The sequence below is a fragment of the Euleptes europaea genome, chromosome 7, assembly GCF_029931775.1.
Source record: "Euleptes europaea isolate rEulEur1 chromosome 7, rEulEur1.hap1, whole genome shotgun sequence".
In the NCBI taxonomy this organism is placed as follows: domain Eukaryota; kingdom Metazoa; phylum Chordata; class Lepidosauria; order Squamata; family Sphaerodactylidae; genus Euleptes; species Euleptes europaea.
Window position 1 is genome coordinate 15,925,161 of NC_079318.1, and position 22,259 is coordinate 15,947,419.

Genomic DNA, 22,259 nt, shown 5'->3' on the forward strand with positions numbered 1-22,259 from the left:
ATAATCCAGCAAGAGAGCTCCATGCCCAGATGCAGGCTTCCCTGTTTAGTTGGACCCCAATTTATTAAGTGAACGTGCCTTCAGATGGGGATGGGGATGCATTTCACTGTCCAGGGAGACTAGTCATTTGTTTTGCAAAACCAGAACTGGATTGAGACCTGTCCAGCTACATTAAGAAGAAGAAAAAGAATTGGTTTTTATATGCCCATTTTCTCTACCTTTTAAGGAGAATCAACCTGGCTTACAATCACCTTCCCTTCCTCTCCCCACAACAGACACCTTGTGAGAAAGGTGAGGCTGAGAGAACTTGAAGAGAACTGGGACTAGCCCAAGGTCACCCAGCAGGCTTCGTGTGGAGGAGTGGGGAAACCAACCCAGCTCACCAGATTAGGGTCTGCTGCTCATGTGGAGGAGTGGAGAATCAAACCCGGTTCTCCAGATTAGAGTCCTCCGCTCCTAACCACTACACCACGTTACTGGCTCACATTATTGTTATAATGCAGTTGGAACCTCTACCTGCCTGTGCAACCTGAAGCAGAGTCACAGCCTTCTAACTCCATTGAAATTAGTGGGTTTAGAAGGGTGTAACTCTGCTTGGGATGGCACTGCAAGTTGCCTTAAGGGAGTTTGGGAATCTGTAAAAGGAAACTGGATGTCAGTTTAGATAAATGGAAACTTGTTAGTACATGGAGGAGGGTGATGTAAGGAGAGTTTTTAGAACTATAAACCTTTAGACGGAGCATCATGTTCTTAGTAATTTCCCCACAGGGTCTAATTTGGATGCAATTAGCAAACAATTGTATTCAGCAGCCGTATATCTCTGATTATTATATGTAGGGGAGAAAGAACAGAAGACGGCTATTTCCATCATGTTCATTTTTTGAGCCTTAGCAGATCTGACAGGCTACATGTGAAGACAAAATACTGGACTAGATGGGCCTTGGTCTAATTCTGAAAGGCAATTCTTATTTGATTATAATGACCTTGGTTGGGGGGGGATTGTTTAGTACACAAATGTGTCCCTCCCCACTCACCCCGTCCCCCCGCTGCCCAGATCCAGAAGAGGAGATGGTCAGGTAGGAATAGTAAATTACTAGAATTTTTAGGGATAGCCTGAAGAAATAGAAAGTGGACCCCGTGCTTTCTGAGCGGAAATGTAACGTGTGATTGAGGTTTACTTCAACAGGAAACAGCATTAAAAAGGAAGTGGGTGAAACTGAGTAATGCAAAAGCAATGCAAAAAAAGTAATGCAAAAGCAGTCCATTGAAAAAAATCTGCTGTGGTTGAAGGCTGGGATGGGCTAGAAGTGTCTCCATAGCATCCCATTCTCCATGTCTCCAGATCCTCTAATTTTCAGGGTAATATTTTCAGGGTAATTTTTAAGAAGAACTTCTAAGGGGAAATATGTGGGATGTATATGAAAATCAATAATACTCTCAATTGCTTGGCTTTAGAAGCTTTTAAAATTCACAGACATTGATAACTACATATGTATCCACTATATACAAAGTATAATAGTATAATGCATAGTATAATGCATATTACATATGACACAAAGAAAACTACCTTTTTGGGAAAGGTTTGCACAGATGAACTTATTTCAGTTGCTGCAATATTTAACAAGAGATTCGCACTTAAGTCACAACGTACATTGTGTTGAAATGGGACAGAAAGGTTAAACGTAGGATTCCTTCGCACATAGTATATGGTCAAAGGTTGGTTGACTACACCGCCGTGTTAAATATTCTTGTTTATTCTTCTGATAAGACCCAGACATGGTCCTCAGGCGGTAGACTTGAGGGGTGAGTGGCAAATTAGCTCGGGAATGAATTCCAATGACAACATCCGCGGCTTGCATTTTGTCTTTAGGATTACTGATCACCGAGCGCTTGTCCTGAAAGATGTCCTTATGCACTTTGTTGGGAACCTCTCTGTCTGGCCTTGGACGTTGAGGCTGAGAGTCCGGGTGCAATTGCGCTGATCTCATATTTTGAACAGTTAAGCTACTGTAGGAGGGAAGCCTAGCAGCTGAGCAGTTTTTGATAGCCTCTTTGTAGGATGGCGGCTTTCCCGGATTTTTCTGATCAACAAATCGAAACACCTCATCTGCTGAAAAGAAACGAGGCCTCAGTTGACATCCCGCAGGCCCTGGGTTGTAGCTGTTGGTGCAGGTTCCTTGAATTACTCGACAGGAAAGGTTTCTCTCTCTCTTGGAGTCCTTTTTGAAACTGCCTCTTTGGAAACCAACTATGCTGCAACTTTGGGTTTTTGTTAGTTCTTTCTTGCGGGTCGCCACAGAAAATGACATTGAATGTTTTCTGGGCTCTTGGTTGGATGTGTCACTTTCAAAAGCAGTCTTGGTGGAGAAAGACTGGGGCCGAGTAAAAGCATTCTTCTTGGAGCCGGAAGGTGATGTTAGTGGTGAACAGGTGAAGACAGAAGAGTCAGAAGCTGGTGAGGAACAATCCAGTGAATTGTTGGAGGATGATCTGGCCAAGGAATTGGTTGACAATTCTGAATGTAAATGACTTTTAATGGTTAGGTTTGGTGGCTTTTTATTCCTATGAAGGCTTGGCAGATATAGTTCTCTGGTCATTTGCTTGCTGAGCCTTTGACACTTCAGCCCCAGTTCCTTCTGATGAACAAAGTCCTCCTCACTTTTGGTTAGCTTCTGGCTTTTCATACTGCCTTCTTGGCAGGCCTGAGAAGAAAACATGTCTGGCTCAGAGTATCTCCTATCCAGCTGACTTATGGAGTTGTTAAGAGGAGTCAGTGAAGTGACAGAGGCAGTCTGGCTTTGTGGGTGATGGGACTGTAGCTCTATACTGTTCAGCCTGCTGGCTGGCCCCTTAGCTTCTTGTACATCTTTGTCCTGGAAATCACTGGAATTGCAGTCTCCTTCAAGGTCTGTGCTGTCATAGGCTGAATCATTTTGCTGGCTTGGAGACAGCATTTCTGTGGGAGGAACAGAAAGTCTTAGCCTTTGATTTGGAGCATGTAAATTCAGCCTTTATCAATAAGCCAGTCTTCATTAACAACAACACAAAAAATGCCTGTGTGTTATGTATCAATAGTAATAGAGAACAGGAGCGATAACAGCTAAGTTCTATCAAACTTCCAGATAGCCTGGACAAAACATGATGTTCTTATGGTCTTCTTAGATTTTCATCAAATGCGATGTTGTAGGGTCTGAACTACCAGCAAATGCAAATTTAGAATAGGATTTCCTTAACATTCTCCCATCTGAAAACACGGCTATTCTTATTGCCATTGTCAGGGCGGAAAGTGCTGTCAAATTGCAACCGATTTATGGCGACCCCATAGGGCTTTCAAGGCAAGAGACATTCAGAGATGGTTTGCCATTGCCTGCCTTTGTGTAGCAACCATGGACATCCCTGGTAATCTCCCAATACTAACCAGGGCCAACCCTGCTTCGCTTCCAAGATTTGACGAGTGTTACTTTTCATCAAAACTCCCATTGGGTTTTTTCAGTACCATCAGAGACAAGTCTGCTAGAATATTTTTGATTTTCTAAATTCAGGCTTCTTCCCCCTGTAATCCCACAACTTCTCAATCTATTACTCTCTGATCAGCTCCCCTGAGATAACATTTCATTATTGGACAGTATTAGGTTGATACCAGCTACCCTTGGATAACAGTCAACACTTATCATAGAATCATAGAGTTGGAAGGGACCACCAGGTTCATCTAGTCCAACCCCCTACACAGTGCAGGAAATTTACAATTACCTCCCCCACACACGTCCAGTGACCCCTACTCCATGCCCAGAAGATGGCCAAGATGCCCTCCCTCTCATGATCTGCCTAAGGTAATAGAATCAGCATTGCTGACAGATGGCCATCTAGCCTCTGCTTAAAAACCTCCAGGGAAGGAACGCTTACCACCTCCCGAGGCAACCTGTTCCACTGAGGAACCGCTCTAACTGTTAGAAAATTCTTCCTAATGTCTAGACGGAAACTCTTTTGAGAGCCAGCATGGTGTAGTGGTTAAGAGCGGTGGTTTGAAGCAGTGGTGTCTGATCTGGAGAACAGGGTTTGATTCCCCACTCCTCCATATAAGAGGCAGAGGCTATTCTGGTGAACTAGATTTGTTTCCCCACTCCTACACACGAAGCCAGCTGGGTGGCCTTGGGCAAGTCATTCTCTCTCAGCCTCACCTACCTCACAGGGTGTCTGTTGTGGGGAGGGGAAGGGAAGGCGATTGTAAGCCAGTTTGATTCTGCCTTAAGTGGTAGAGAAAGCCAGCATATAAAAACCAACTCTTCTTCTTCTTCTTAATTTCAACCCGTTGGTTATCTAGGATCCCTTTTGTTTGCATTCACTTGGATACCAAAGAAAGCACTAAACACGAGTGCACTAAACACGAATGCAGCCCCATTAGAAGATTCCAAGAACCTAAGTTAACTCCCTGTCTCTTCACTTTCATATGACAGCAGGCACAATGATTAACATCTAAGTTCCTCATGTGAGCTCATATCCGCATAGCATTTGGAAAGGTTCCAACTTTGTGGTTGTCAGTTATCAATAGTCATTTCCTCAGCAGTTAATATATGTCTAAACAAACTAGTTTTGTATGACTGAATCAAGGTTTTGGTACAGTTATTAGGACTTCCAATGAAATCCTAGCACATTGCAAGACATTTATTCTTCCCCAAACATGGTTAATTAGACACTGATCCAACTCTTAAAAGACCCTTGATGAATATAGTATATCAGTAGGCGAGAGTACCTGACTTGTCCAGGGAATCATCATCAGAGATACTGAATAACAAAGAGTTGTCTTCTCCAAATATTTCAGAGCAATTATCAATAAGGAATTCCACCAGTGTCTTCACCTATGCAAACCAACCAAGTATATTTGTGTTATTCAGGCACTAGTCTCAGGTTGTTTAATAACGCTATTATTAGTATAGATAGGACGTAGTAACTATGGTTTATGACCTTGCTTTTCAGCTGCACTTGAGCAGGCTGAGCTGGTTTTATCATTTCCACAATTGCTGCTTTTTAAGAAGTTGCCATGGTGTGACTTACTGGTTTAGGCCTCACATTTTTGCAAGGTTTGTGCTTATAAGGTTGTGGGTTTGAATACCACTTAGCTAATAAGGGTCAATACCTAAGACAAAATGTACCAGATGGGGCAGACATCTTTTCTTTGGATGGCCATCACCTTCATGCCCCACTTGTGAGCATCTAAAGGCATCTGACTGGTTGATGTGAAAACAGTGCTCGCCTAGATGGGCCCCTCATAGGGTTGCCAGCTCCAGGTTGGGAAATACCTGGAGGTTTTTGGGGCAGAGCCTGAGGAGGGCGGGGTTTGGGGAGGGGAGGGACGTCAATGCCATAGGGTCCAATTGCCAAAGCGGCCATTTTCTCCAGGGGAACTGATCTCTACCTGGAGGTTGGCAACCGTAGCCCCTCAGCAAGCAGTTCCATGACCCATGCTGAGTCCAGGGTGTGCAGCTGCCAATTACCCAGCTGGCTTAGAGCATGGCTGTGCAGCTCAGGCTGATAAGGCTATCAGAGATTCAAAGGGCTTTGTGAGTAGGCCCAGTAGTGTTAGGCCCTGTAAGCCTAAACATTTAAAAAAATATCTTCTTTTTGCTTCTTGTAGGTTATCCGGGCTGCGTGACCGTGAAAGCCTTCGGCAATATCTCCTTTTTGATTTTCATCCTACTTGTGTGAGAGTAGCAGGGAATAAAACCAAGCAAACCTTATCGGTCAGCTCTTTCTGTGCTTCCAGCGGCAGGTGTTGGTTGTGATCTGGAGTCAGGATGCTGGGCCCGACACAGATGGCCAGATTGTTGGAATCCATTTTGTTGACTGCTGCGTTCTGGCTAATGTGGCGCAGCACACAGAGCAGACCCTTGAGCAGAACAAGGTTAGGCTGAGGTAGTTTGCCTGCAACCCTAACAAAGGGAACAAATGAAAAAGAACAGTCATCCTCAGAAAACTTCTGCTTTCCCCCCTCTTTTTGCTGTGTTTCAAGCCTATTCGTATGCATGGCACTTCCTCTAAAACGGAGACATGTTTATTTTAGTCGCTGCACAAAATTCCCATTCAAAAGTCCCTTTGCTCTGGATGAATGAGTTTGAAACTGCTTAACCACAGACTACTGACCTGGCAACAAGCAGTGCCATATGTCAGTTTTAAAACGAATGGCTTAAAACAAGGTATATCAACATATAACTGGAGGCAAGTCAAGGTAAGCCATCCATGGCTTGCATATGGCTCTTTTTCATGATGCAGTCTTTGTTTATTCCATATAAATCCGCAGTCCTAAACCGTTGGCTTTTCTGCCTTTCCTCCCCCCTTCCCTCGGACTCAAATGTAATTCGAAATTTGGGTATCCTATGCAGCCAAAGTTAACTGCATTGTAAGACCCTCGGATCTCAGTGGGGCTTAAAAATGCTCAACTTTTGAATTTGTATGCCAAGGCATTCCGCAGCCAAAATAGCACACCTCTGTTTATTTCAGTGAAATGAGTAGACAAATGCTCCACTGCTAAATAAGAAGTTTTACATACTTTTACAGCTTGATCTTAACCATATTTACTCAGCAGTAAGTTCCACTGAATTCAGTTGGTCTAACTTGCAAGTAAGTTTATTTAGGAGAGCAGCTAATGCTATGTTAATTTTTCATTGGGTTTACCTTCCTGTTAGGAAAATTTTCACTGGGGTAGTATGTGAAAATATCCCCCCCCCCACACAACTTACACTATTCCATACATTTTTGGTGTACATCTTTGCAAATCATGTCCCATAAGCAGCAACCATTTCTTTCTCTTCACTGTGTGATTTTAACTATCAGTCCCATAACACCAGTCAGATTTGTCCTTATTAGGGTTGCCAACCACCAGGTACTAGCAGGAGATCGCCTGCTATTACAACTGATCTCCAGCCGGTAGAGATCACTTCACCTGGAGAAAATGGCAGCTTTGGCAATAGGACTCTATGGCATTGAAGTCCCTCCCCTCCCCAAACTCCTCCCTCCTCAGGCTCTGCCCCCAAAACCTCCCGCCGGTGGCGAAGAGGGACCTGGCAACCCTAGTCCTTACCCTGAATGGGGAGAAAGGGGAATATCTATCCTCATTGCCCTTGTCCTATCTTATAAAATGGCTTCAATGGGGACATATTTCTTCCCCACCCAACAGTAGCCCTTCTCCCCCATGAATAGTTTCACACTCTTTCACAAGAGGGTGAAACAAAACAGGGGGAAAGTCCCACTGAATTCAGTGAGACTTTCTGAGTAAAACGGAAGGATGATACTTTTAGGCTGCAATTGTAAGCATGCTGACATGCTGAGACCACCAGAATTTACAAATGCTAGTGAAGGAGATGTGGGAAGGCTATAATATTAAATACATACATTTACAGCCCATTTCTAAAAAATGGGCCCGACTATGGCCTCTGCCAGCGCAGGGGCCCACACTGCCGGTGGCCGGAAGGTGCACGCCGGTGTGAGTGGCCCCAGCGCTGGCGTGCAGGGCCGGGCACCGCTCCCCGACCTCCGCCGCCTCCCGCCGGCCTCTGGCACAGGCTGCGACGGCGAGCCGGGAGGCATTCGGGCACCCCGGGAGGCGTTCCCGGGGCGTAACAGTGCCCCACGAGGTGTTCCCGGGGCATAACGGCACGTAACAGGCATACCAGCGCCGGCCGTGGGGCGAGGCCGACATTAGTCGGCCTCCCCAGCACTTTCGGCTCGGGAACGCCCCTTTTTATTTTTGTTAAGATACATATTTCCCGTGCAACCCTATGAGGGTTGCATGGGTTTTTGGGGCCGGGCAGTGCCGAAACCTCTTTAGGAGGCAATGCCGCTAGTTTGCCTCCTAAGCCCGGCGCAGGCATTCCTTTCAGGAATGCGCTGTCAGAAATGATTTCCCCTGGAATCAATGGGACTTTTTAACAAGCGAGTATGTTTAACACTGGTGTCCCGTGGTGTTATAACCTGGAGGCCAACAATAAGAAATGGATGTGAAGGTGGAGCGCTTACTCTTTCATTGCTTCCGTTCTTTCATTGTGGCTTATTTTCTCCAGTGCTGTCATCCACTCATCATAAAGTTCAGATAGTAACAGTTTCTGGGGAATGTTTCGGAGGAAATCCTGCAATAGAGTGAGCTTAACTTTAGAATTTGGTGATTTTGGAAGCAAAACATTTCTTCTCATTATTTGGGAAACCCATAGGTATAGCAAGAAACACAGTGACTATACCTTAAAAATCACTGCCAGCAGATGGACAGGTTCATTTTCTAAGACAACATTTCCTCCGGCATTTAATTCTTCTTTCAGCTCCTTGCGTGCTTTCTCATTGGCAGCTTTTCGGAAGATTCCTTCAGTAGAAGGCCCTTTCATGTAGAGAATTGTAAGGATGTCCTGCAAGGAACATAAAAAGAACAAAACAAAGGTTACATCATTTTAGAAAAGCTAGATTCGAGTCCAGTAGCACCTTAGAGACCAATAAGATTTTCAGGATATAAGCTTTTGAGAGTCAAAGCTCACTGATGAACAGACCCTTAACTCTTGAAAGCTTACATTCAGAAAATCCTGTGGCTGTCTAAGGTGCTACTGGCCTCAAATCTAGCTCTTCTACTGCAGACCAACTCGGCTACCCTGTGAAACAATCATTTTAGAAAGAAACACAGAGAACTTAACACAGTGTATTGTACTTTACTTGTTTGACTTGCAGCTATGCTTGTAAAATAGGGCACTATCTACTAGACCACCCTGTAGGTCCTGACACAAAGGTGGATCATGAAGTCTATGAAAGGGGGTCCCAGTCATTGGCAGTTTTATTCATTTGTGCATGATCTGCTTGCTGAAGTGGGTAACCATACCAAGTACATTTGCACTTGTGGGTCACCATACCAAAAAGGTTGGGAACCACTTTCGTAGACTTTGTTTCCAACGAGAACTAGAGAAAGTTTGATTTCCCCCTTTCAATAGATCTACAACACCAAGAGAGGGTCACTGAGTGTCAAGCACCCTTCAGCCTGCTCCTTTCAATCTGAGCTGCATGCCAGAGTCAAGCCTGCAGCCTGCAGCTCTGTGTACTTGACACATTCCGTGATGGGCTGACCTCTGGGCTGCAGGAAGCTGCTTGAGAGCTGACTGGCTGACCGCCAGTGCCGGGCCCAAACGGCAAAATCATCCTTGCTTCCCCCCTTCCAGCCTGGCACAAATGCCCCATCCCAGCCCATGGCTGGGAGCCTGTCTTCATTGCTTGCTACTGTTCAGCCCAGCACCCTCTTCCTTCCAGCCTCTCTTCCCTTTCCCTCTCTGCTCTCTCAGATTTTGCCCCAAGTATAATTATTCCCTTTGTAAATCAGAAAAAAAGTGAGGCAGTTTTATGCGGCATGAAGTTGTGGAAATGTATCACTGATTTTCATTTTGGAGCTTTTCCACAAAATCGGATTGATTTTGTCAGAGCAAATGAAGATCTGTAGCTGGACTTCTTGTGGACTAGCGAGAAACAAATAAGGCTCATCCGGAAGAAAAATCCCAGTGACGTTTAGCTTTGTGATTATTCACATAATAAGAAGTGGAGAGCAGCACCTGTACCAAGTGACAACAACATCCTACAGTTTGCTCACCAGTATTGGTTTGGGGAGCGTGTCTTCCTCAGTGCAGACCATCGACAATGGCTGATCAAACAGAGAAGGCTTCAGATCAGCTGCCAGGTGTCCCAGGGTCTCTGGCCCAGTGAAGGTTCGTCTTAATACAAATGGCCAAGATATCACTTTCTTTCTTTTCTTATTACTATCTGTTGTCAAAAAAAGAAAAAAAGAAAAAAGGAAGCAAGAACAATAAGTAACCAGTGGGTAATGTCATTAGAGTGCTCTGGCACAATAGAGTTTGGTAAATTTGTGTGTGTGTTAAGTGCCGTCAAGTCGCTTCCGACTCATGGCGACCCTATGAATGAAAGTCCTCCAAAATGTCCTATCTTTGACAGCCTTGCTCAGATCTTTCAAACTGAAGGCTGTGGCTTCCTTTATTGAGTCAATCCATCTCTTGTTGGGTCTTCCTCTTTCCTGCTGCCCTCAACTTTTCCTATCATGACGGTCTTTTCCAGTGACTCTTGTCGTCTCATGACGTGACCAAAATACGACAGGTAAATTTACTGGCACACATTAAGCTAACCACCTTGTATAATGGAGTTGAGGAGCATACATTTTGTTAGGCAGAATTCCTGGTTTTCAAGTGTATGAAGTGACACAATTAAAAACTCACCAATCAGATGACACAGCCCATCTTCCCCATCACATGGCACCAGCAACTGACATTTCTTGATGTCACCCTGGAAGAAACAATAATCCTTTACAAAAGAGCCTCTTAAAGGTTAATCTAGTGAGCACATATCCATGCAACACGTGGCTATAAGAAACCTGTGATATGTCCCCCTTCTCAAAAATGAGAAAAGGAAGTTTTCTGCAAGGAACTGTGAATATGCTTTGGCTGGGACCTTTTAATTTCCACACATCACTTTGCTATCTGGTAACAATAGGCAAAGCAATTAAATGAATTAGCAAGCCAGTCCTATCATACCCCCTTTCTTGAAGTCTTAGAGCTCCAAGGGTGCTCTAGAGTTGTTGTCTTCAACAGCAGCTCCCCATTCTACATGGCAAACTTCTCCCAGCCCTATCTACAAAAATACTTTTTTTGTTTCATCTGGCATACTCCCAATAACAATTATTGGCTCTCCTTCTAGTGTTGTTTGTTTACGTGTTTTTAATTGAATTTTATAATTGTAACTGTATTTTTAATTGTTTAAATGTTTGCTGCCTTGAGGACCCTGTTTGGGTGGAAAGGCAGCATACAACAAACAAATCAATAAAAAGAAGTCAAAGGACTAAAGCAAACTTCTCACGTGAGCCTCAGCCGCTCTTTGAATCCTAGCCATCGATTTATGTAAGGCTATGATCAGATTCCTAACTGTACAACATTATGAGATGGATCCCATTGACCAATGAGACTGTGGAGTAAAGCTGTTTAGGCATTAAGTATCAGTATGATACAGACTGAAGCCTTACAGCCCACTGAGCAAATTGCGGTTCACCCTAGCACATCACATTCATTTCACTGGAACTTCTGTGATAGTAAGGATTGCTTTTCAAAAAAATTGGCATTTGGGTTTTTGCATTTATGATCGCGCTTTGAAATAATGTTTCAGCACAATGGCTAATCAAAGCTCAAGACTACATATTGAATATTAGGTACATAACAGCAACAACGAAGAACAACGGTCCTGATTCTACTCAGGCACCTTCATCAGCTGAGTTCAGCAGAAACATTCCTAACTGTGATTTTACATAGGCAGAGCTAGCGTTGCTTAAATTCAGACAGAGAGGATCAGCAAACAGTTTGACGTTTCTTTACCTCTGACTGGCATGCAATCCATGTCTCCATGTCACTTGCATTTAAGGGTTTTGGCTACAGAAACAAAACAAAGGAGGGGTATGCTGAAAACCTGTCTGCTTATAATATGCTAAAATATTGTCGGATTTCGATAGACGTATATTAGGAAAAGCATCAAGAAGGATACTCACTACGTTGGAGCTGCTGAGCACCTTCATCAGGAACTGAGCTGATGGAACTTAACTGGATTTTTTCTCTCCCGTGATGATCTCTCTTGTTTGCCTGTTTAGAACCGAGAGGCAAATGTTAGCCGTATCCACCCAGGCATTCAGCTGGGCTTCTTCTCCCTGCTGCAAACTCAGGGTGCCTAAAGACAATCATTTTGCAAAAAGCGAAGAGTGATTTAGTCCAGGCTTCGCTTACCATTGTGTACATAATTATTGGTTTGGGCTCGTTTCACCTCCTGTCAAACAAGCCTCTTGGAAAAATACAAAGCCTGCCCAACAGAGGCAAAAGGGAGAGCACACACACCAAGAAGAGCAAATCCCCCTTTCAAATCGCCTTCAGTTCTCTGGGAAACTATCTTGTCTCTCCAGAAGGCAAAATTTGAATGAGGAGACCATCCCTCATATAAGTATTCTCTCTGCAGCATAACACACAAACCTCATTATGCAAGTTAAATAATGGCTGTATAGTCCAACCACTAGGTAGAACACATAGTAAACTTTAAGGCATGGGATGACATAATATCAAACAGCCAACTACTTCATGCACTTGGAAACAACCAAGAAAAGCAAGCAATACATACAAGGAATATATAGCAGCTTCTACGACTGTAACCTTCTCCTGTAACCTTCTCCTTCCACAGGCAACACTAAAACACACCCTTGTTCAGTTGCACACGGCAGTTTAGTTTGGCAAGGGGTGCCTTGTCCTGAACGTCTTTCTGGTGCAGGGCTTCAAAATGCAGGATCACATTAACTTTAACACACATTTCTAGGACAGGCTTACCAGAGAATGGTATCCAGCCCAAGTTCTTTCACCTCGAGCGGAGTGCAGAGGACAAGAGAACCAGCATGATGCTTTGCTGTGACTAATTTGCCGGAGACAAGAGATGGGGAGACAGAGCAGTTCAGCCCCACATGTGCTGCATTGTAAATGAGGAGCGGTGGTTGGAGGGGGCAGGTGGAAATTCGCAGCGTCATAGAGACAGGAAGGAGCATCACGGTTTGAATGCAGAAGTCGTCTGACAGATGCTGTAAGACTCGGGCTTCCTCTTTCCTTTTAGGGCAGCTACAGAGAATTTTTTTTTCTTCTTAAAGGAAAATCCCAGCGCCGTCATAGATGGACGGTTGACGGAACAGATGAGCCATCCCACAGGTAAAGGTTCCACGTTACGACAGTCATCAGGTGGGATGTGTGAAAAAGCGTCGTTGTGTAGGTTGGCTCAAGGCCTGCTTCAAAAGGGCAATCTGTAGTTTTAAACATCAGACCCCTACTAGGATAGTTTTTCTTGCTGTGCTCGATTGATCTAAAGATGTCAAATCTGACCCGTGTAATCACATCTCTTAAAAAAAAAATCAGGATTGGTGCACATATATCAGTGAATTAAAAAAAGCAGTTGGATGGAACTCTTTGGAGAATGGGGGAGTATATAGGGAAGCAAACTGCAGTGAAGGGTTCATAGCAAAATGCAGCGTATTACTTTTTCAATTCTGTCTCAGATACGTCATGAAATTTGCTGACACTTCCATATGCAGCGTTTAAGACTAAAAATCTAATCAGATGTTAAAGGGCAAGACCCCACAGTTGTTATGTAAAGTTTCCGGAGAGGTCCTTTTCCTACAAGGCCATATTGTCCAATTGAAAACTGGGATATGCTGAGGTTCATATACGTGAAACTTTCTTCTGAACGGCAGACGCCCCCCCACCCCCCCAGGAATGTTTCATTCACACTGCCATGTGCCTTTGCAGAGAAAGAATACGATTGTTCGTTAAAAGGGAGCATTAAGCAAAGCCTGGGCTCCTATTCAGCCCTACAAGCCCATAAGGCTAGAACAGCAGCTGCCTCACGACAGGCAGGCAGCCCCAGGTGGATGGCAGGGAGAGGGGGGTGGCAGTGATGACTAGTGTGGAAGCAGCAGTGTCAGTGTGCTTATAACAGCTGACTGGATAAGTGTATTGTCTGTAAAACTGTGTGTGTTAAGTGCCATCAAGTCGCTTCCAACTCATGGCGACCCTATGAATCAATGTCCTCCAAAATGTCCTATCCTTAGCAGCCTTGACCAGATCTTGCAAACTGAGGGCCGTGGCTTCCTTTATAGAGTCCATCTGCCTCTTGTTGGGGTCTTCCTCTTTTCCTGCTGCCTTCAACTTTTCCTAGCATGATTGTCTTTTCCAGTGACTCTTGTCTTCTCATAATGTGACCAAAGCACGACAGCCTCAGTTTAGTCATTTTAGCTTCTAGGGTCAGTTCAGGCTTGATTTGATCTAGAACCCACTGATTTGTTTTTTTGTTGGCAGTCCACGGTATCCGTAACCCTCTCCTCCAACACCACATTTCAAAGGAATCTAATTTCTTCCTATCAGCTGTAAAGCTGTAGGAACTGCCTAATGGGAACAGATGTTGTTTAGGAAGAAGTAGTCAAGGATGCAGTCTTATGCACACTTACAGGAGAGGAGGTACTACTGGACTGGGACCTACTTATAAAGAAAGATGCGTTGCGTTGCTCTATAAATAATCATATCAACATGCTTCATTCTCGGATAGTTTCATACTGCTGACAGTACCTCTAAACCAGGCAGAATTCAGACTGTTCTGTGGGCCATAAAGGGACATTTCTCCTTGCAATGCAGGGGCTTTCATATGGAAGCCCCTGGGATACAATGGAGAAATTTACCATGTGGGGCAGGTCTGAATACTGTCTTTAAACTCTTCTCTGGGCGGAGAGGGTGTGTTCTGACCCCATACGGGAAATCTCGCTGCCCTGCAAGGAAGTGTTCTGAACGGCTCCACCTCCAGGCAAGAAATTTCTGTTATGTACGGTTGCCAACTCCAGGTTGGGAAATTTCTGGAGATTGGGGCGGTGGAGCCCCCTGGGGTGTTTAGGGCAGGGAGGGAGTTCAGCAGGGAGGGGATGCCATACAGTCCACCCCATGAAGCTGCCGTTTTCTCCAGGGCAACTGGTCTCTGTTGTCTGGAGATCAGTTGTAATTCTGGGAGATTCATTGTCTAGATGTGCTAACCTTGTATGTAGGGGAAATATCCAAGAAAGCAATTTGGTTGATTTGAGAAATGTCACATTTGCATCACACTCATGGCTTTAATAATAAGAATCGCCAGAAACATATTCCTCTCCCTGCCTCTGTCCTGAAAGACGATCTTCTCCATAATCTAGCAATCATCTGGGACTGCATGAAACGGATTGTGTCTATAGAATGCACTCTAGCTCTGTGCATCCAAAGATGCGTTCATGTACCTTTTTAAGTAGGCTCAATTTATGGCAAAGTCCCGTGATTATCTTCTGCCATAATTCAAGTAATTCAAGTCTGTGCTGCATTTCATGTGCTATGCTTTTTTTTCCTGACGTGACGGCTCATTGTGCCTTTATTTTACTTTTCTCCTCCGCTGCAGGAATGCTGGGAAGCTTTCCTCCTTGCAGACTGTTTTCTCCGGGGTCATTCTGGAACAAAAGGGAACCTCAAGCAATGACAAAGAATGCTCTAGCTGGCATGTTTGATCCAGATGGACAGAACTAATTGGTCTTTAGTCCTTGTCACATTCAGTCCCACAACAGAGATGCACCCTCGTCTGTTTAAAACAAATTCATCATATATAATGGATGCAGATGTACAAATTTTACCAGAAACATAAGTTATAGCATGAATTTACATTGGTTTCTTTGCCAAAGTAAGTTAGCATTAACATTTAGCAAGATTCTGGTCCGGGTCCTACATTAAAATACTGCTGATTTAAGTGCCATTTATACAATAGGATTTAATTGTCTATCACGTTTGTATCCTGCCCTTTCTCCTCAGAGCTTCTGGCAATATTTGTGGGAAGTATCTAATCTGAGTCTCACAAAAACCCTGTGTGGTAGGTTGGGCTAACAAACAGGAACTCACCCAATGTCATCCAGTAAGCTTCATGAGTAGGGATTTGAACCCAGCTCTTCCAAATCTGACATGCATCCATATACCACACCCACTAAATTTGGTTAGGATTAGATTCATTTTTAAATTTTAATTTCAAACCTTACCCAAAAATTACATCTTTCCAACCTGATGTAATTATGTGTGTGTAAAGTACCATCAGCTCGCAGCGGACTTATGGCGACCCCATAGTGTTTTCAAGGCAAGCGACGTTCGGAGGCGGTTTGCCATTTGCCTGCCTCTGTTTGGGCTGAGAGAGTTCAGAGAGAACTGTGACTGGCCCAAGGTCACCCAGCAGGCTTCATTTGGAGGAGTGGGGAATTGAACCCAGTTCTCTAGATTACAATCCACCACTCTTAACCACTGCACCATGCTGGCTCCTGATGTAACTGTAAGGATGCCAAAAAGAAGTACAATCCATTTGTCTCCTACATCATCTCAGTCTAAAAGCTTTGAGATTATCAGCACTTTTTTTGTATTCAGTTTTTTCAAAATTATCCTATGATTTTAAAGTTGATAACTTTATTATTATGGGGTCTACCACCATATCCCTTCCCCCATATGAACAACGCACGTGTTGGCCTCCTGTCCATACAACCAACAACGTGTTAGAGCACATGCTGGTCTGTGTCTGTTATTTATTTGTACCATTAAAAAAATTATTCTCTGCCCAAAGACACCAGAGATTATGAAGTTTCAGAGGGTAGCCATGTTGATTTGCGGTAGAAGGGCTCGATTCAAATCCAGTAGCACCTTAAGATTTTGAGAGTCAAAGCTCCCTTTATCAGATGAAGGTGACGATGAACAAGCTTTAAAAATACAAAACTTGATAAAACTGAAAAATGCAAATTCAATCAAACCAGAATAAAAATACCTAACAAAGACAGCTGCACTAGGCTTTGCTTATTGTGGAATAGTTTCAGTTCCTTGATCGGGTCCAATTTTTTATTTTTTTTTTAAACTTCAGTGCCCCCAGATCGCAGCTCCGGCATTCTTTTAACACTCAGTCAACATTACAAATAAAGAAAGCTTTCTAACATAAATTTTGTCGCTGAAAACCGAGCGCAGCTCAGAGACTCACGGGAATCAAAAGGAGCGAAACCGAAAACGGGACACCCCTGCCCCCCTCTCCGAAAAGCATCTGCTTGAGTCCTTTTTGTAAAACCCCAAACAGGAAAATCCCAACCATGGCAAACGCTTGCCTGTTTCAATAGGGCTTTTAACTGACAGGAGGCAAAGGGTGACAAATCGGTGCTTCAGTGTCATGGTAATGAGAACACTGCAAAGGCTTAGCAGAGCCCAGCAGACAAAAGGATGCTCCTCAGCCCGGCCAACTTTGCTTACAGGCGAGTAAAAGAGGCCGGGTTCCACCGCTGGTGCCTTTGAATGTGCATATATAGACAGGATTGCAGCTTTGCCAGAGCTGGCGGAATAAACATCTCCAGGGATGCAACAGGAACACTGACTAACCGAACGAGTGCAATGATGTCAGTCCATGGACAACACCGCTGTGGTTTATAGCATCATCTTCCATTGGTATTATTTTAACAATGCCTACTGTGTTCTCTCGTTCACTTTTGGACCCCAGAGGTCAACAGACTGCGTGAGTCTGTTTTAACAAGCAATAAGCAGGAGGCTTGTGGTACTTTGAGGAAGAAGAAGAGTTGGTTTTTATATGCCGACTTTCTCGACCACTTAAGGCAGAATCGAACCGGCTTACAATCGCCTTCCCTTCCCCTCCTGTCATGCACGGCGTTTCAGGCAATAGAACTCAAATCCAGACAGAGCAGCGATTCAAGGATTTATTCCGAAAGTCAGTGATTTCAGTAAGGAGACGAGCAGGGCTGGAATACATGGCTGGGGAAGTATGGATACATATATAGGGCTAATACAATAGACATGATTGGGTTACAGGAACAAAGAAGCAATGTAGTCGCTTCCTCCCGGTGACAACTTAAGTCAAACTGAAACAGAAACAATTAGGAACAATCAGGGGAGGAGATGGCTGAGCTCTCGGCTTTGTGCGTGGGACCCGATATCAGATCAGAGATTTACACGGGTGGGTCCCAATGCAATTGTAAATCCCTGGCCGGAGCTCGTGTGCAAAACGGGGGGGGGGAGTGCACGGAGAACTCCATCTTGTTCGCGGGGAAACCATCTTGTTTGGGGACGGGGCTGTCAGAAGCCCTATCTGACACCTCCCCACAACAGACACCCTGTGAGGTGGGTGGGGCTGAGAGAGTGTGACTGGCCCAAGGCCACCCAGCTGGCTTCGTGTGTAGGAGTGGGGAAACAAATCTAGTTCACCAGATTAGCCTCCGCCGTTCATGTGGAGGAGTGGGGCATCAACCCCGGTTCTCCAGATCAGACTCCACTGCTCCAAACCACCGCTCTTAACCACTACACCACGCTGGCTCTCTCTTTAAAGATTAACAAAGTTTTATTCCAGCATAAGTGTTCATACACTTGTTCTCTGGAGAGCATATTCAAGGGGTCCTAATTAAAAGTGAAGTATGCTAAAACGCATTCTTCTCAGAAGTTCTCAGAAGTGTTCTCAGAAGTTTAGAAAGGATCGAGATAAGTTAGGATGTGTCCATAGATTTTTGTTTGGACACTCGCCATCTTATCTTTTATTATAAAAAGGTTCTTCCTTTCATGCTTGGACAAATTTTGAGAAAATACTGAAGCCAGAAAAGAAGGTGAAACCAAAGGTGTTTCAAAGGGCGCCGTTTGCATATCCAGTGGCTGAGGGTGGGGTGGGGGGTTCTTCAATACAGTGCCTTTCAGTGTTCATTGAATTTCAAGATCCTGTCTCCAGTTTAGGACAATATTCTTTTCCAAATTTGAAAAAAAAAAACATTTCAAATTGTGCATCATTTGCCAAAAATGTCCAAAAGAATGTAAAGTGATCAAAGGTATATTATTTATTCTCCTTTAAGAAATGGTGTTTCTTGATCACAAAATGTACAAATGCACCCATGACTAAAGACATCTTCGCATGTTATACATTTTTCAGTGGAAGAACTGTGGCCCTAAACAACACATTTCCCTCAGTCCCGTGGACTAAAGTGTTTTGTCTCTGGGGAAAATTTGTTTCCCAATTGACTCCATAAACTGAAGTGCTACTTAGAAGGTGGACATGGCAATAATCTAAGACAGGGTTAAGCGTGCTTAAGCCCACTGATTTTGGTAGCCATAAATGCACCTGCATCGATACTGGATTGTGGTGTGTTTCATTAGAAACGTACTATCTGTAACTCAGTGTGTAAAGTGCGTATTTTCTAAGACAAAATGCAAAACAAAATGTCCTTAGATATGAAGCTCTAACCATTCATCAAAACCATGCTGACAAGTAACTACCGGTAATCCTTAATATAGATTGTGATCTACGTATTGTGTTACTGTTAGTAACTGCTACTATTTTCATGACTGATGCAGACAATGAAATGAAATGACATTGTTTTAACTTCATTTATTTTTTTCAAAAACAATTATTGCTTTTATAATTAAACACAAAAAACAAAAAAATAAAAATAAAATAAAATCATAATCCAATACAAAAAAAACATAAAACATACAAAAACATATACAGAGCTCTGTTACATCTATTACTAATACATTGTTTACTATCTTTTAAAAAATATATAGTGCCCAAACCTCTACCACCCACCTCTGTGCCCTCCACCTTTGGACTTCCGGAGAGGTGTTATGACAGTATATAAAAACCTATTATTATAATCATTGTTTAAAAAACACATAAATCTATAATTCATTAACTATACCTTTAAAATCCTTTTTTGCCAATTTATCCCAATATGCGGCGGCCTTTGACCAAATTTGTTTAAATTCATCCATATCTTTACCATGTACAGAATCTGTCATTTTGGCCATCCGCATGTACATCCATAACCTTTCTCTCCACTCTTTGATTGAAGGTTTATTTGTTTGCTTCCATTTCTTAGCAATTATAATCCTGGCCGCAGCAAAACTGTATTGGCATATGACTCTATCAGCATAATCTATATTCGTATTAGGAATCCCCAATAAGCAAAAGCTTTCTCCACAGGTTGGATATTGGATTTTGTGACTAGCGAGGATTGCTGTCTGGGGGGACATCCCACAAATATATGCCAATGTATGTATCTCTTAACTGCTTCTTGTTGTTCTGGAGTCCCCTAATTCTATTTTAATTCTAAAATTCCACATTCTCGTCTCTCATTAATCAAAGTTGCTCCATCCAGAAAGACCAGTGCTAGGTGTGTAATATTTCTCAAACGACACAACACTTGAAAAGCATACATGGCTAGAATACACTCCATTCTTTGCATTCATAGAAGAAATTGCTTTCAGCCTAAGAAAACCAATGAGGTGGCTATTCTTTATCCAGCGTTACCTCTTGGATATTAGAACCCAATACATCAGGGGTGTCAAACGTAAGGCTTGCAGGCCGGATCTCGCCCCTTGAGAGCACTGATACGTTGCCCATTCTACCACGAAGTTAGAGCAAAGCTTATTTCCCCCCTACTTGGTAAAATCCCTGAAGAGCCAGTTGAGCTCTTGGCAAAGAAGCTCCTATTAGGAGAAGATCCTCAGCTTACGCTCCAAACTGCCAAGTTCTGCGCTGTTGCTATTAAAATACTCAGAACTGTTTTCGAGAATGATTGGTAGACTATTTTACATTTTTTAAATCAATTTTAAGATGATAATTTTAACCAGGGGTTGTTTTTATTGATCTTACACCTTTATATGTATGGGCAGTCTGTGATTCCCCACTCCTACACACGAAGCCAGCTGGGTGACCTTGGGCCAGTCACACTCTCTCAGCCCCACCCACCTCACAGGGTGTCTGTTGTGGGGAGGGGAAGGGAAGGTGATTGTAAGCCGGTTTGAGTCTCCCTTAAGTGGTAGAGAAAATCGGCATATAAAAACCAGCTCTTCTTCTTCACTGTCGCTTTGTTTATCCAGTTACGGAACGGAATAATTGGATTATGAGTGGGCATGGGTGTATTTGTTTATTTAAATATTTCTACCCAGCCTTTTCTATTTAGGCTAAAGTGACTTACAAACGTGACCCCATGCCGACCAATGTGCTTTCAGAAGTGTCATAAACTGGCAAAGTGTCATAAGCTGATAAAATGACACAACCGAAAATCAGCAGCCTTTAGAGCCCTTTTTGCTGACATGCTTCCTCTGCACATTAAATCTTGACTTATCTTGGTAACCACAACACAAATAGTTGCCTGTTCAAAAACATTTCCAGTTGTATGCTTCCTTATGCAGGGTAATTTTGGCTTCAACTTTCCTTTCATTTACAGAACAAATGAATTAAATCGAGACTTTCCCTTCTGAAAACGATGCAAGCATGTGGTCTTGCAGTTACAAACTGTGCCTCATTTGGCGTCTGCTTAAAGCTTAAAGGTGTACAATGTCAGATAGGGATGCCAGGCTCCAGGTGGGACCTAGGGACCCCCCCCCCCCGAATTACAGTTCCTCTCCAGACTACAAAGAAAATGCTTTGGAGGGTCAAAACTGCTTGCATCTGTTTGAAGTAGGGTTGCCAGCTCCGGGTTGGGAAATACCTTGAGATTTTTGGGGCGGATCCTGAGGAGGGCAGAGTTTGGGGAGGGGAGGGACTTCAATGCTATAGAGTCCAATTGCCAAAGCGGCCATTTTCTCTAGGGGAACTGATTTCTATTGCCTGGAGATCAGTTGTGATAGCAGGAGATCTCCAGCTAGTACCAGGAGGTTTCAGGGTAGCTGAAGAAATATTGAAACAGGCAAAGATACCGGAATCCTGTTCTACCCAACTGGACTCAAGGACATTTATGGACAATACATACGTAACTCAAGAAAGAAAGACACCACAAGTCAATTGCTAATTTCTGTTGAATTTTATTTCTTATGAATTTTGCCTTGTTGTATATATAAAACTGTACATTTAATTTTGTTGTTTGAAAAGGCACTATGAAGCAATAGTGCAGAAATTATATTTATAAACATTGATCTAAGTGAATTGTTAGCCTACATCTGTGATTTTTGAATACTACCAATTTACAGTTGAATTTACATTTTTTTGAATAGTACCAGGAGGTTGGCAACCCTAGTTTGATGTTTTCCCTATTTCAGACTTGTGCAAGGCACAGGAGAAGCATTCAAAGCTTGGCATCGACCTGACTGGAACATTAAGACTGGCTGCTGCTACAGTCAGACTCTCAGGTAGAGTTGCCAGGTCCCTCTTTGCCACCAGCAGGAGGTTTTTGGGGCAGAGATTGGCAACCCTACTCTCAGGAGGTGTTGTGCAGCTGGTTCCATTGACAGAAGGGCTGCATGTTGAGTTGGTAGATGTGGGAAAGCTTTTGGATGCGAGTGTAAGAGATGGCAATAGGAATAATTTGAAATGTAACTTTCAGAAAGATGAAAATGCTCTATTTTTAAGGGACTTGGCAGCTGTATGAGCGGGTGGGGAGGAATTACATGACCTTTTCAGTTGTTATATTCTTGGTGCTGTGACCAAGCGCATTGAAAAAACACATCACTTGTGATGCTCCCAATATGTATTACTGCCATTTCTTCTCAAAGGGACAACACATGCATTTCCTGTCTTGATACACTTGTATCAGACACCAGATTAATCCTTTGGAGACCACAGTTGAGGACAGGAGCTTAACAGAAGTTATTCATTGGTGAGTAAAGGGCATTCTTCACATGCTCAGAGGCATGCATGCCATTACTCAAGCA

General features: G+C 43.4%; 1 protein-coding gene across 1 annotated transcript in view; it reads right to left on the reverse strand.

Annotated features, from left to right (window-relative positions):
- Positions 1 to 1,676: 1,676 nt before the first annotated feature.
- The window catches only part of TAGAP (T cell activation RhoGTPase activating protein), a 46,492-nt gene continuing 25,909 nt past the window's right edge, over positions 1,677 to 22,259 (reverse strand). The window contains exons 4-12 of the mRNA XM_056853303.1: positions 14,986 to 15,052; positions 11,391 to 11,444; positions 10,245 to 10,311; positions 9,608 to 9,777; positions 8,229 to 8,390; positions 8,011 to 8,120; positions 5,732 to 5,927; positions 4,751 to 4,856; positions 1,677 to 2,956 (exon numbers count right to left, since the gene is read on the reverse strand). Of these exons, the coding sequence (XP_056709281.1) occupies positions 1,677 to 2,956; positions 4,751 to 4,856; positions 5,732 to 5,927; positions 8,011 to 8,120; positions 8,229 to 8,390; positions 9,608 to 9,777; positions 10,245 to 10,311; positions 11,391 to 11,444; positions 14,986 to 15,052 (2,212 nt within the window). The remainder of the gene's footprint in view (positions 2,957 to 4,750; positions 4,857 to 5,731; positions 5,928 to 8,010; positions 8,121 to 8,228; positions 8,391 to 9,607; positions 9,778 to 10,244; positions 10,312 to 11,390; positions 11,445 to 14,985; positions 15,053 to 22,259) is intronic.